General features: G+C 42.3%; 2 protein-coding genes across 3 annotated transcripts in view; one reads left to right on the top strand and one right to left on the bottom strand.

Annotated features, from left to right (window-relative positions):
• Window positions 1–16,028, bottom strand: part of LOC111251731 (neurotrimin-like) — a 103,472-nt gene extending 87,444 nt beyond the window's left edge. Inside the window, exon 1 of the mRNA XM_022808638.2 lies at window positions 15,189–16,028. Within this exon, the coding sequence (XP_022664373.1) occupies window positions 15,189–15,321 (133 nt within the window). The 5' untranslated portion in view covers window positions 15,322–16,028. The remainder of the gene's footprint in view (window positions 1–15,188) is intronic.
• The window catches only part of LOC147755671 (uncharacterized), a 60,267-nt gene that overhangs the window by 29,396 nt on the left and 14,734 nt on the right, over window positions 1–16,137 (top strand). The gene's annotated exons all lie outside the window — the stretch shown is intronic.

The following is a 16,137-nucleotide window of genomic DNA, read 5'->3' as shown; positions in this document are numbered from 1 at the left end:
GAACATGATTGTAAGTAAATTAATAATAATAGGATTTATTAAGCTATAGTACATTCGTAGAGAATACGTGCGTGTCTGTAGGGATATAGAATTCACTTGTGGAGACGATTTAACATTACAAAAGTGGACTAGCTTTAGGACAAAGTCACCGAGCCTATTTAACTTATGAGCTCCCCTTAAACAAAGTAAAATTTTTCAAAGGACTATCAGCTTGACAATGAGACAAGCATGTAATGTCTTGCAACACCTTGCTTCTTTCCTGCTTCTTTTTTTCCATGTTATTATCTAGTATACTGCACTCGGAGAATCTAAACTAACGTAAAGCAAAAAACAAAAGAGTTGCAAGAGACATTGCCTTAGCTTATTTTTTCAACACTTCTAATTGTTAGGTCAAATTGCTATAAGCTCTGCTTAAAGACAACGCCCAATTGGCGCAAAGCTTATAGACACCCTCCCGTTTTGAACTCGATAGATTTTTGAAGATAGTCTCTCGTTTTTGAAAGCAGATATTACGCTTCTCATAGCCACCGCCGCCTGCAGATAGTCGAATATATAGAACTCAATCCTAGGTGAAATGTACTTTAGTTAATTTCTCGACAATGCCCGTAACCTATTAGTAGGCGCGTGGCCTATTGGAATCTATTAGTTTAAATATCTATTTTGGATCCTGCTAGAGTCCGTCGTACCTTTGCGCTCGATACAACTCTATGTGGAAATCGACGCACGTTTTTCTACTTTAGATAGTTCTATCAGAGTCTTTTTTATAAATGGAAACAGAATTGTCTTTCTTGCCAACCATGTATCTTGGTCCTGTTGACCATCATCAACTGATAGGTACTGACCAATCGATCGTCCCTTCGGCAGCATTGCCTTAAGCCTACTCCGTCGTTTTTTTGCGTCTTCCATGGTCAGCTCTATCCCCACGAAGACCATTATGATACATGTTTGCGCTGCCACAACTGCTTCTGTCGTTCTTTCGGTGCTACAGTGGCAACCGCGGTCATCAACTTTCTCCACCGTTCGACCATCGCCTCTATCACAGGCGGCAGCTATCTCAGCAGAGTAATTATCTCTATTATTCCACCACCCTCTGCACTGCTCCCAACACCGCAAACCGACGTATACGACTGCCCCGCTAGGCGATGCCGTTACATGGCGCCAACGAGTCCTTGCTACGGAGACAGATCATGAACAACAGACACAGTTTTCCATACAGACAGAAACACAAACACATACGCTTGCTTACGTACAGACGCACCTATTGCAGCCATTACCAAATGGGTAAGTTCCTATTCGCCAGACAAACCTCCGATACATCCGTTAAAGTCGGTTAAACATAGATTGGCTGCTACCTATACGTCTGCCGTGTGTCTGCAATACGTTGGCAGAATACATCGCCATTTGCAAATTGGCGACCATTGCCACTTGTCCTTCTGCTATCTGGTTCGCATTTGGACTTCGCGTTTGTTTTTTTGTATATTTGGAATTACGCTGTAGAAGAACGGAAATTAAATCACATTTAGTGGATACTGGTTTCCCTTAGCGGTGACGTCCAGAGAAGGTAACGGACAAGCCATTTGAGCACGGGTAAATTATGTTCCCACAGATTTAAATAGATTCGGGTGTTGGGGCGATAAGACTTAAGGCATAATAACATTCTACGATATTATTGTTCCGTTGCTGTGTGACTAGCTTGATTGTACAGAACGTATTATTATCAGATCTATACACAAGTGCCTATGTGGGATTTGCATAGTGTTTGGCTCGCCAAAACATAATACATCGTTGTGTTCCATATAACGGTAACAACCTGTCTTTTATGCATACTGTAAAGTTGAGTACCGACATATGGACAGTGGCGTAAAGTGCTCCAACTTTTTCATCCGGCTGAAATTTTTCAGCACACTGTTTTTCCGTACAAAGGCCCTTGGTCATGTTTACAACCGATGAAAAGCTTCCGCTAATTCGAATTAAATAGTCCCTGAATATTTCTTTTTCTTAACCAATTATTTTAACGGAAAATGGCGGCACGTATTAAGCACACACTTTTAAAGAATACGATGACGGCACACCGGCAAGATCAGCACCCTCCATTACTTAAACAAATGCTAACTTGCTTGAATTACTCTTCTTTCTTTCGTTCAACTGATTATAATTTTTTTTATCTTATTTACTAAAGAATCTTATTTATTGAACAACCGGTTTAAAATAATCTACGTGTAATTATTACCCCAACAAACATATTCAAAACCAGTAGGTCTAGAGGGTATATTACTCTAATCTTTCCTATACCCCACTTTCGCGCTGAGAATGTATTTTTACCGCTAAAATGGTGCACGAGAAGCATGTCCAGTCACAGGATTTAGAATTTACTTAATGAGTTCGAAGAAAAAAGGAATTCGTTACGTGACACGAGGCATAACGGCTCTCATTCGTCGACACAAATGCGAGCTTATCTAATACATATGCCGTTGCGCTTTTCTCTCGAATGCGTATAGAAAGATGTCTTTCTACCCGTCATGGAATCTCGCGTGCTGTAGCTGAGGCCATTCGCACGAATAGCAGCAGCTGTACGTGGACAGATGGGTAGCTGCACAAGATGCCATGGGATGGCCTGAGCCGAACGGGAGCAGACTGAGAGCTTCGGAAGCCTAGCTAGTGAGTGGCCGGCAGCCTGCCAGCCGGCTTGCTAGAATGAAGAAGCATCAAGAAGGCAAAAACCGTATCGTCGTTTGTGTTAATGGCACGAGTGCGACGCCGGTGGCGAAGCGGCGATTTCTGTGTCTCCAGGACCGAACCCCGTTAGTCCTGGTCAGGATTCGCTGGTAAAAGTTTTTGATGGAGATAGGATCATCGCAGCCTGCAAGCTCCCGCTACCCCCGCGTCGTAAAGAGGTAGCCCTGCTGAACCCTGAGACGTTCTTCGAGGTTGAGGGTGAGGCGAACGAGACACAGAATGCGAATAGCGTTGGAAATATACCGGCGTCATTGAGGCGACGCTCGCTGCGAGCGACGACAGCGAGGTAGCACCAAGAAATGACACCGATTTGGACCTCGAAGCGAAGCTTACCTCGAAACACCGGCACGGTAGCAGCTGTGAGAGCATCACTATGTGCTGGCCAGTATCAGGCTGCATTTATTTTCTGCTTTCACTACCGTTGTGAGCGGTACCGAGAGCGGCTAACGCAAAAGACGTTTTCTCCGATGTCCGTTCGAGCGTTCTTGTAATGCCGCATGTGGGTTCTTCGCGGGAATTTTTAACAACATACACCCAGGTTTGACGCCATAGGCCCCAGGAACGGTCCGTCATAATAGGCTTTCCCCTCATTTAGCAAAATTAGCCAATGGAGAAAAAAAATTCAATTATATAAGAGAAAACAGGAAATAGAATTAGCGTTTCAGGTACCCTTTTCGTAAACAGATTTTCATAGTTGCAACAAAATATAAGTAATGTTAGTTGAATTGAAGATAAATAATTTTCCTTGCAATATTAACTTCTAATGTCGCGTTTTTTTGTTACTTAAAGCCATTTCCAATTGTCAACTGCCAGCTGTGAGTGTCTCTCTCCCGTCACCAACGATACCCAAATGTCCGGCTATCTCCGTCGCAATCGTCTGCTGTCCCTCGACAAGGCGGCGCCACAACTGCACTCGGGAGCAAGCGCGATGCACTGCCTGGTTCCGACGTGGGACCGTCGAGCCCAGAAAGCGTTGGCTCGAAGAGAATTTCTAACCAGCTTTGTCCGGGCTAAAAGGCAGTCATTTATATCGCAGTTAATAGGCGTTGACGAAGTTTCTCCGACTGAAAGCGGTTGGCGTCGTAGAACCTATTGATACAATACACACAGACGCACTTTTATTGTCGCCTGTTTCAGCCAAAGTCTCTCATTGCTCATTAGATAGGACTAAATTTAAACTACACACCGACGAACCACGTATCGATGGTGTATAGTGTGTATTAGAGCTTTGTCACTTGCAGTCCGATAGCAGCGTCAGTGTGGTTCATCCGGTCAAACAGTAACCGTCACAGGCCTGATCCGAACCACATCATCTACACAGAAATAATAATAACGATAATAACGGGTATCTCAAATCTAGTTTAATTTGCATTTTTAAATGTCGACATATTTATACATACGTACATATAGCGCAATCTATACGCTATCTCAAAGCAAATTCACTCTACCTCTTATAAGGTAAATAAATTAAACTTCAGCATCGAAATCCCTTACGCGCAGTTTTTGTTGTCCTGCCCAGGGAAACACCTGCTTATCGCTGCACGCATTCGAATTTGATCTCCATATAATGATGAGGCTTGCCAGGTTTGCATAAGACTTACGTCTGGCAATGAGCCCTCTTATTTAAATGGTCTCTCTAAAAAAAAGAAATATTTTATTTAATCAAACAGACCTAGTAGTCTGTCTACCTCGCGTGACCGCCTTCGGTGAGCTCTGGCGTGCCAACACCGTGGCACATGGCCGACAAACAGCAGCAGCAGTGGCCCCTTCAACGAAAAAGGCAGTCGCATCGGAAATCGGGTAATGGTAAGGCTGGCGGCGATCCTTATAGTTGCCGTGTGCAAAGATCCTTCGCTGGCCAGCCTCTGCGTGATGCCTAGAATTATCCCTTTTGTCTGACGAAAGACTTCACTGTTCTCTGTGCGTTACGCTTCGGCTCAAGCCGCCATGTCTGTGTCTTTTTAGTCTCATCGCTGAGCAGTGCCCCTTCACCAGCGCTGGTTGCTATCGGATGTTGTCGTTGTATTGTCCCCATAGAATCCCCGACGTCACTGTTGAGCGGATCGAATCCGGTAAGCATGTAAAGTTTGCTCAACCAGAGTCGCTCTCAGCTAGCGCGTTCCTCACAAAGGGGCTTGCTCGTTTGAGGGGTTTAGGGGAAAGGGCCGTAGGGGTAAAAGGGAAGCGGCAGTGGTTGGGCTATAGTGGCCAGGGATATGGAGCGGTCCGTTGCTCGCTCTGTGGGCTGTGAGTCTGGGGCCGAGTGAAGATGCAAGGCGCGCCAGAAACGGCCACCGTGTAGGCACAAGAGGGACGTAGACACGACGGACTCCCTTCCCATCCGCCTCTCCACCGTCGTCTCTCCCGCAGCTCCGCGCTGTTCGTCTCCTCGGTGTAGATCCAAGACCTCCTTAAGCTTGCCAGCGCATCGACCAACTTAAGCTCAAGTCTAAATCCCCAACTATAAGAGTGTGGGTGGATCGCAGCGATGCGCATAGAGCGCTGTAACGCTGGCTGTGGCAGCACTAGCGCCTGTGGCAGAGTAACGCCACAGAAGAGGAGGAGATGCTGCCGCTGGTAGCCGTCATGGCTATAGTAGCGGTCGCGCGGTAACGCTGTGGTTCAACAGGAATTTACATAAGCCCCTCTTGCAGTCCCTGCCTCACCCCATGTTCTTGTACTTCCCGTATTCCCGAGACTACCACACTACTGCCCCAACTACCGCCGTTGTTATTATATTAGAGAGAGACGACGAGAGGGAGAGGAAGCGCGAGAGACACCGGATACACTACTCATAAACATGCATTACGGGGCTATGGAGACGCAAGGCCAGCCAGTTGTAGCGAATTGAGAACGCCACTGTCGTTACGGAACGATGCCACCAACCCTGATCGGGTTGGATGGTCGACAGTCGTATACACCCCACTCAGCACGTTGACATGGCCCTACTGCTCCCCGTCGCATTTATCGCTTTTGGCAATGGGCCGTGTTCGTCTAATTCCTCATAAGAATTAATTGCCATCGTCGTCGCTGTGGCGAGGTGACAAAAGAAATTCGCAAAAAACACAAAACACGGGTCAGGGAGATGTGGGTACACACGCTTGAAAATTCGTCTGTTACTTATATGTTATTACTTACACAAATGTGAACTACTTCAGGCATCTGTATGCAAATTATTCTTATTATTATTATGTATTATTATTATTGTATGCAGATCCGCTATTAAGTTTGATGACAGTGCATGATACTCCATGAAAATCTTCAACTTGCCAGTCTTGGGACAGTCGACTCCTGTTACTAAGGGTTATGCCGATTTCCTGTCGAGTTGTTTCCAGTAAATTCGTACAAAGAAACATCCAATGTAGCACCCAATCTCGTTCATGAACAACGGAACATAATTTTTACCATCAGAATATCTATGTAAATTCGAGTTCATAAGGTACAAAGTCCCAATTATGCGGATACCACGACAATGCCATAGAATCCATAGAATTTGTCCACTTCGGAAAACTCTGAAATCTGAACTCATTCGAGGACACGCGTGCTTGCCTCAAATGATTTGCGACGAAGACCAAATTTTAAAATCCCCTTGGCAGGGCGGGCCGTTTGTTCCCTTTTTTTTGCCCCTGTACTTCCCTTAACCCCCTGTTCAGCTTGCGACGCACGTCTTTACCGTAGACGACACCGTATCTGGCTTGTGTATGAATGGGTATGTTGCGAGTGCAGTATCGTTCTCTTAGTGGGATTTCCTAAGCGAAATAGCGGAAAAAACGAATTACAGTACAGTGGCATAGGAAAGTCTGACCACAGAAAAGACTTTATAGGCAGGGATTAAAGAACAGAGGGGACCTTACAATGCTTACGGTGCGCGTGGGCAACTCCGAGTTAGCTTTGCCCGTTGCTGCCCGTCAACCAAAATTCCCCGTAGCTTTGTGCATGAAAATTATAACTATGATTCCAAAGAGTAGCAGTACAACACGATTAACAATAAATTTTCCAAGAGCACTCACATCATTAAATAACAATAACTGTTATACGACGCTATAAGGTTAATTCAGTTGGATTGCTAAAATGAGCACAGGAACACTTTAGATAACAAAATATGTTCATGAATTGTGATAGCTGTTTGATTCGCCAGCGTAAAATCTATATTATTCACGGAACCCTGATCTCTACATCGTATTACGGTATCTTTTCGCGTTCTTCTGAATACCCTTAGAGGTCCTCCTTTATTCATTGCTACGACATCCAATACAGTACTGTAGTAATAGATCTAATTAAAGATAGGTTGTTCTCTTTCCAAGAGAAGACACGGTAAACGCTCGACGACAGGATCACCAGAGTTGGGTGCGTTAGAGCGCTCTCACTTGGCCATCGCGAAAGAGAGTGAATCTCTCTTTATGCAAGTTGGGCGATTTCTCTGTTACCGCTTCGTTCAGAACAAAGGTTAGTTTAGATTTTCTGAACTGCAAAACGTATCATCGATATCAACCACGTGATCTGTTCACTAATGGCGAAGACGTATATCTGATCTTTACTCTTTCTACCGTTTTTAAAGTCAATATCCGGTGATTCGCGTTTATCCGCTGGAAGCGGCCACTGATATCAGTAGCAATGCGGAACGGCTTTCAATGTCGATGTCATTTTTCGACGAACGAGATTGTAAATCATGCGAAACTCCGTTCATATTTGTTGCGCGACTAGCCAGTTTTCTCTCCATTGTTATGTTTCAAGAGCTTTTTCGTTCAGGGTTCTTTTTTTCTCACTTCACTCTGGAAACGAAACTCACAGGCTATTCTGCCAAATGGCTTTCTGCCCCCCCCCCCCCCCTTTTTTTTGATGAGGGCAACAAACAGGGTGGCCGACAGGCCGCTTAGCTACATTTAAGGGTGCCGTCAGCGTCGACGCCAGCGGTCGCAGCTGTGAGGATCACTCTTGCCCAGGGATGCTTCTGCCCGTACATACGTCAAGGAAACATTGTTTGAGTAGTAATGTATTATTTGTTATGTGTATGGATATTGCGCACGGAAGAAGAGCCAAACCATCTGATGTCTGCTAGTTCCCCCTCTACAGATATTGTATTCGATGTATATAGCGTAGCTTATGTACATAGGCACATCTATAGAGAGCGGCACTTCGTAGAATGCTGTTAGGGGTGGTTGCCCTTAGCAGCTAGTTTGGCATAGAGGGACGTAGTGAAGCAGAGGCATGAAGGATTGCCGGAATACCGGGGTAGAAGGAGAACAAAAAAGAGGACCTAACGGCAGGAACAGCGGCAAATCGCTGTAAAACTTTACGGCCGGAACAAAGTGTATTCGCAAAATACCCTTCAACCGAAACATAGCAAACCGGCAAGGATCTTTGATGTTCGTTCAAAATCCCTGCGCTCTTGACAACGACGACGACGGATAGGCCGGTGTGGGGTGAGCAAGTGGCCTAAAGGAGAGGGAACCTAAGCGTACGGCGGTTCGAAGGCACAGGAATGGCGCGACGCCCACGATATCGAGACCTATAAACGGATTACCCTTAAAATGGCTCCGACGACGACTGTAGCCTTAATGGTGGTAGCGTTCAGTTTTATTATGTTTGATTTGATCATATCGTCTGCCGCTCGAGTTGCGTCTTCCTTTCATTCCTCTTTTGGCCTCGCTAGTCCCTTAGTTTCAATAAATGAGACAATATTGAAGTGGGGTCACCAAAGATGAACTTATTTAAGGGGCATCCAACGGGCATTATGAAATATGGAGCTCGTCACATGCTCCGAATTAGTTGAACTTTACCCAATTTCAAACTAGGATCAAAAAGAGTTTACTTCTAAATATTGTCACAGAATTGCAACAACGTAAGACTTAGAAACCTAAAAACGTAAAAATTAGAAACATAAAGTGATAACGCCCAACTGCCTAATTATGAAATATTCATTCGTCTCTTTTTATTGACAATCACAACTTTAATTTTATTGTTGTTGTCTAAAACCATATAGCATATACTTTTATAATAAGTATTTTCATCTATCACTTGTTCTCCTTCGACCATCAAATGGCTTTGCCTTTTGTTTTTATTGTCTGTTAGGATCGTTTTATATTATTTTAATAAAGACATAAGTCGCTTTACTATAGATAAGCAGATGCTGAATAAATTCGTTAATTTTCCAAAAAATTTGACCACGAGACTTCAACAAATTTTCGATTTTCAGACACTGCCAACTGACTGTAAAAAAACATACCCTTTTTTCTTTTTCTATTCAAACCTGCGTTGCGCAAGTGATAGTCATTTGGGTTTCCGCGTTCAGTCCATCTAAAAGCTCATAAAATTTTTTTTACGTGAAAGATATTGGGACGAAGAGGCCATTGCCACGCGAGCAGCTTAGTAACAACAGCTGTAGATTCCGAATTTTTCGGTGCGCACCATTATCATTATGCATATATACAGGACGCTGCCATTTTTCTTCAGTAAACCTTTTACGTTCTAAATTATTTTATTTGTTCGCTGCACTCTGATTGCTCTGCTTTAAAAAATCAATCATATTTAGCGATTATGTCAGCTCGTCTTAATTGCCTAAGTATCGCGATTCAGAGGCTACATTTTAGTCATTTGTAGAATATGTCCCATGTTCCTGCAAAAATTTACCCGTACTCTTGTTGAGATTAAGTTGTCACTGAATTACAAAAAACTCGTTACGCCTTGGCGGTTATTTCTCTGCCTGATAGTGAAACTGACTTCACTTCAAAAAGTCTGGGTGATGATTAGGCTAGTGCAGAAACCAGTTTCAAATATGCAATATTATAACGCTGCTACTTTTCAGGAATTGTCAGCCATTTTGTAAAGCCGGCCATATAAGGCATCATATACGGTTTTACAGCGCAAAATGAAAAAAATCATATATATATAAAATCCGATGCGGGCCAATTTTATAGATATTAAATAACTGAGAAACCTTTAATGTATCTGAGAAATTTTTCAGGGTACTTGCAAAAACCGCTTAAAAACGTATCATTTCTATTCACATCGGAGCTGATAGACAAGTTTCCCATATTTCTTTGTATAAAACTGTCGATTTAATAAATGTCGATTTCGCCATAGCGCTGTCCCGCCAAGCTAGGTTTATTAAAAAAAAAAATGCAAAAAATCACTAGAACCGTTTTTGAGATGCCTGACGCACGTATCTATATATAGGTTGCAACGTAGTCACACAACCACTGCTCAAACAGCAGCCCGACCCTATAGAATTACGTAGCGTTTCGAACATACTTCGAAAATTTCCAATAGACAGAATCCACATAGACTCTCCATCTGTGGGTATGAAATTATAACATATCGAGTATTAAAAAAATGTATCTGACCACGTTCTAATCAATGGCATATATCTCCAAGCAAAAAAAAAAAACGTCATAGTTTGTGATAGGAGGGTCGTCCCCTCTACCACTGTGTACTGCTCAATGATAATAATAAGAGCCCTACATTGAAGTTCAGACGCGTCTAATATCCTACACCTAAAGCGTATCGAAATGATAAAAGCTTAATATTGTCCAGAGCAAATTTTGTAGCTTTAGCTCGACTTTATCTTCTAGTACAATTTACATCGTTTTCTCAATCCATTTCTACACAAATGAGTAGTCAAAGTGGGCAGGTCTAACATTTTGCAGAGTAGCACTATTCACGACGAGGTTTGCGTTTTCTTTCGACTATTCGATATAGTATCTCTATGGCGCTGCTTGACATTTTTGAGCGTCATAGGAGCGCGCGACTTTTCCGATGCCTTGTACATACGAAACATATATACTAATCCTTCTTTATTCAATAAATACAAGATACAATGATAACTCGTATAATCCATTCGAATAGAACCATACGTTTGTCTTTGCGTCGTTCGCACACTAGGCCTTTGTATATTGCTCGTAATCACAACAGTTCTTGTAAAACATACTATTTACTTTACACTCCTAGATAAGACGACCATATTAAGCTGGCGCACTTGCATGTCATAACAAAGAAGGGAGTCCTCTGGCCGTCGCATAAACTGAAGAAGCAACCTGCTGCCCGTCCACTGTTATAGCCGTTTAGATGCAAACCCCGTCCATCCCTGAAGAACTGACTCACTTTTCTTGAGAAGGACACTTTCGACGTTACCTTTTATAAGTTAAGTTGCTAGTAGACTACTCCAAAGTGACTAATCTGCTACTGTTCTCAGTCCATCGAATAGTCCTTAATGTTCCCTAAGCAGCGGAGCAGCGACGTGTTCTCCCTATGGCTGTCGGTTGTAACTGAGGGCCTTTGTGGCCTTTCAAGGGCCTATTCCCTCTCCCCGGAGGCGGGCCCTCTCGCCGACGGTGCTGCCATCTATCAGCTGGACTGGGCGAACTTGCTATAAACGGCTTTCAAGGGTCAACCTTGTCAAGGTAGTAGTCCCTCCCGTCATCAAGCTATCTTCTCGTCGAAACGTTAATCAGTTCAGTAGGAGGCAAAACCTATTGCCAACCTAATTGAGATATGAGATATGGATGGACTGAGATAACAATACTGTGGTTTAACAGATTTTGTATAGGTTGCTCATAGCAGGGCTTATTGGCGAGAATTCATCTCACCGACAAAAACAGGAACACATGTAGAATCTTCGACATCTCCCTGTTTAGGTCGTTAAAATACAAATGCTCAACATCCACCTAACTTGGCAACCCCGCTGTAATTAACAAAACCGCAGCCACGTTTTAAATCTGGCTAATTGTTAACGATGTTATATTTCGCCAACTTGTTATTGTACTAATGAAAGTATGCTCGATCTTATCAATACGAGGCTTTCAAACGTTTTGTCTATCTTACCTGACAAAGCTAACGTAATCACAATCCATTGCGTGCAACGCTAGGCACTGATGGACCCGGACAAATAATGACCTATGTTTTCAAGCGAACCGCGTTTTAATCTTCGGACGTTTCTATCTGTGCGAAGAGGCTCTTTGTAGTAATGTCAGAAGGCCAGATCGTATAATAGCATATATCAGCCAATGATAGGAATGAATTCTTCCCAGCCCAGCAATTAGGCAGCATGCAAACGATACCACCCAAGAAGGACTGGTGCTCATATTAGATGCCCTTTTTAAAGAAATCGGCTATTTGTTTATTTGTAACAACTGTACGAGGGCAGTAGGATGGTTGAAGGTCATGCGCCTATTTCTACAGAAATTTTTTACAGCAGCAGGGATCCATTTGAAACAGCTAAACAACTATAGTTGTCAGCTGTTGCTAATCCCGAGCACGAGAAAGATCCACGATTTGAAAGTGCTTGTAGTTAAGCCGCTATGGTGCAAGCAATTCTAGCAGATTTACTATAGAGCGAAACAATTGTCGACCGTATTGCATAGCACAATTGTATTCTATATATATATATATAGAAGAATAATGATTAAATTTAAATTATCCTAATTTACACGAAAACTGGTCGCCCAGAAGCAGGGTTGTCTTTTACCATATTTTTTTTATTAGTCTGGGAAATAGGAACGGCGCGTTTGCTCGACGAAAAGCAGCTCAGCAGTGAAATGAGAAGACCCGATTTGAGCCCGGCGAGGTCCAAACCTACCAATCGGTTGATAAAACTGGGCATAAAGAGCTGGTGCGCACGCACATATGCATGTACATAGCAAAACGAAATGTAAAAGTCTAATGTGAATGAAAGGCCAATTGAATATAGAACTTACAGCTTGTTTATTAGTCACTGATCAAAGACAACAGTGATATACCAAGGTAAAATGTAAAAAAACAACAATTTTAAATCTTACAGAAATGCCTATTGCATTTTTACCACGTCTTAAGCCTGTTAGGATCATTATGTCCTTTTCCTATTTATGGCAGGCAGACATTAGCAAACAGACATTAAGCGTCACTTTACACGTCCAATGCTTAGTTTGCCATCTGAAATCAGTAACAGAATATACCTGAATCGTTTAAATAATGCCAGCCAGACATTGATATTTAGTTCTATACTCTGTAAAAGCCCGGTCTGAGCGCTCAGTCAGAAAACATATGGTCTTAAGTATTTTGTTACTTCGAATTGAACCGATATACTTCGCCCGAACGTTAAAACACTTCCATTGATACTCGGTTTATATTCGACACTACTCTATAATCTTTCCCAAATATTTTGTGATATGAGCAATAAAACAGTAGTATATTTAAGATATAAGTTTAATAATCATTTGTTTATAAATAAATTTCTTATACGTCCAGCCAAAGTAGAATGGTAGATCTACTCCTTCTAAATTCTCTGTGCGATCGCTTAACCCATGCCGTCGGACGAATCGGATGAGACTTTCCATTCAGAGACGAAATTCTGTGTGGGACATAGCTCTGTTTGAGCTCATATGTTTTTTTTTTTATATGAACGGTATAACGTCTGAAACATTAACGCAAACGTATGTCATTGCAATCGGCGCTCATTTCATGCTTCGTTTGAGTTTCCTTAACGTTAAGTAAAAGAGTCTCGATGGGATAATATTATAATAAGTACAATACCTATATGACTATACCGCTTGCACACACACCCTAATGGCTACTGAGAAATTATTATATATTGAACTTAGTTATATTGCCGGTAAACTGACAGTGTATCATTTCAGGTAATTTCCCCGTTCAGATGTTTCTATCTTGGATGATCTCCTAGCCTCGTTCAGTGTAATAGTCAGACGTTTGTTTTTGTTATTGGCCGGCCGCAATTTTCTAATAAACTATTGTTGCTTTAAAATCGTGGAGTGCAAATGCAAAAAAGTGTGACATGGGTCGTTCTCAGAGTAACTCGCAATGATTTTAGTTTGCATCTCCAGATTGGACGCCGGTGCCTCTGTTCCAAACTACAAATTTCTAATATTTTTCCTTCCGTAATAGCAGGTAGATCCTAGGTTGTCCGTCCAAGTCAATCCATCTAATTGGCTTAATAACCGGGTGATGATACAATGGGAACAAAAGGAATTAATTAAAGCCTCATATAGGACAACGACTACAGATATTCAAAATTTTCCGATCTAGTTTTTCGGCTGTATTTTAATGGCCGGTTAATTAAGACCTAGCAAACTGGACTCGATGCACGGCTTTATCTCGGGGCAAGATCGATTTTATATGAGAAGCGCATTATAGCTGAGCTTCGTTTAAACGCTAAATTACTGATACGTACTGTACACAGCATGGGGAGCGATTTCCTTTTCAAACGTCAACATTTTAAATCAGAGCAAATAGATATACTTAGATCTAAATTACGTGCAGAGTCTACGTGCATTGTTATAGAATAAGTTGAGGCTTCTCATAGGCCAGCCGGCCTTTGCTCCACTTATCCAACTAGTTCACTGCAGTAGTTACAGTAAATTTTTTGTTATCATTGTTATTACGTGCACGCAAGTTAACGCTAACAAAATATATCATTCCGTTACCTGACTTTAATTTTTTACTATTTACAAATATTGTAACACTATTTGATACTGAGGATGCCTCACAAAAAGATCTGTGGCAAACTATTAGTTATATGTTATATTTCAAATGCTGATAAACTTTATGAGGTTTTGTTAAAGTTGAACATCAAGCAAAAGTGATTTTTCTTAAAGTGACATCATTAACTTATTGTATTTTTGTTTTCGTCAATTATTACAGTCCAGACTTTTTACTTTTCCGCTTTTTCTGTGTTCTCAGATTTACTGTAGCTGGCATGTCTTGAGCATATGGACATCTATAAAATTGTCTCTAACTTTGCATATGCCACAAGGCTGCTTATGGCCTATCTTATTGGCCTGACTTATTATAATTAGCGAAATGCATTTACAGTTTTTAGTTGACATTAGATCTCAAACGTAGTGTACCATGACAAGGTTTTCGAAACGACATCGACGCTCTTATCGTTACTATGGGCTAGCTTCGGAAAAGGTTCTTGTTACCAATGGGGTAAATTACTGCATTGTTTTAAAGCTACTGATTAAAATGGCAAGAAAATAGCTGAGGATTTTGTTTCAATATAAAGCTACGCAGTGCTATATCTGTTGTTTCGTCTGACTTTCCAAAGGCTTTGAAAATCCCGCTTCTTCTTTTCCTTTTTCCTCCTACAACAGCTAGCAGAAACCGGAGAATAATCAGCATAAACAAGCAAATGTACTGGGCACCAACACAACCTGCTTCAGAGGAACGCATTTACTTACGATCCTCACAGGTAATTAAGTTAAAAGATTAGTTTTTAAGGTGTAACTCTTTTATGTGTTAACAGATGCCTACGGAGCGCGTGTTCGAACAAGGCATTATAATATCCCCCCAAGCCGTCACCATAACCCCCTATACAGTGGAGCAACAGCGTGATTTTCTGATCGACTTTTTTTCATGTGATTACACAGCGAAATCACGCGCTAGCTTGTATGCATTTGTTCAAAACTGCCCTACGGGGCAGTCGAAGCCGATCATGAAAAATAATAATGATAGCTTATTACCTTGCCCGTTGACGATGTCTGAGGGGCCGAGTATGAACATAAGAAACAGAAATGGCATCGTCGACTTCGCTCCGAAAATCATGACTATTATTTCGTACGCTGCCAGAACAAAGTCACTCATTATAGAAAACATCCTGAGTAACTACTATATGCTGTCACACTGAATTAAACGTCACTTTGATGACCTGTCACCTAAGCGAACCTTGTTCACGATCATTTGCAGATTCCACAAAGCGCCATGATCATGGATCGAGTCAATCAATAACTGCAACACTCGAAGTATACACACGCCCTTAGAACTCCACTCTCTGATAAATCAGTACTGACCACTGACAAAGTCCACCGAGCTGTTCAGCAATCGCAGTACGGCTGAAACTATTATCCCTTTCTCGCTTTCTTTCTACCTATCTGTGGACACTTTAAGTAGTTGAAACCTCACTGGCATCTCTCTTGCATAATCACCGTTTCTTCATGAAGGCAAAAGTCCTTCACTGTGTCAAATTCTCCACCACTCGTCGTGTTTTCCTTTGACTTTTACTCTCTAATACACACTACAGACTATGACAGGCCGAAATTTGACAGGTACTGGCTAGGAGAAATTAGAAATTCACGAGAGCAAACACCGCTGATACGGTCAGTACTAGAATATGCTGAACCTAATTGATAAGATAGAAACACAAATTGTTTCAAAATGCACAACGGCAGTGACAGTGATGTCAGCTGATTGACTACGAGCGGACATTCGTCCACTGTCATGGAACCTAGCAGGTTGTTTTGTGTTCAAGCACCAAATTCCGATCTTCTCGCGACGTCGACAGAACAGGAGCACTTCTCCTCTGCAGGATCTCCTGACTAGCCGGTGCCTCCTGTGGGGCTTGTCGCGTGCGAGGAACATGGGAAAGGGTCCCAGCTTAAACGGCGAGGGCACTCGATTGCCGAGGGCGAGGGC

The sequence above is a fragment of the Varroa destructor genome, unplaced genomic scaffold (genome assembly GCF_002443255.2).
Source record: "Varroa destructor unplaced genomic scaffold, Vdes_3.0 BEIS01000005.1, whole genome shotgun sequence".
Classification (NCBI taxonomy): Eukaryota; Metazoa; Arthropoda; class Arachnida; order Mesostigmata; family Varroidae; genus Varroa; species Varroa destructor.
Note: the sequence above shows the minus strand (reverse complement) of the source record. Positions and strands in the feature narration are given on the sequence as shown.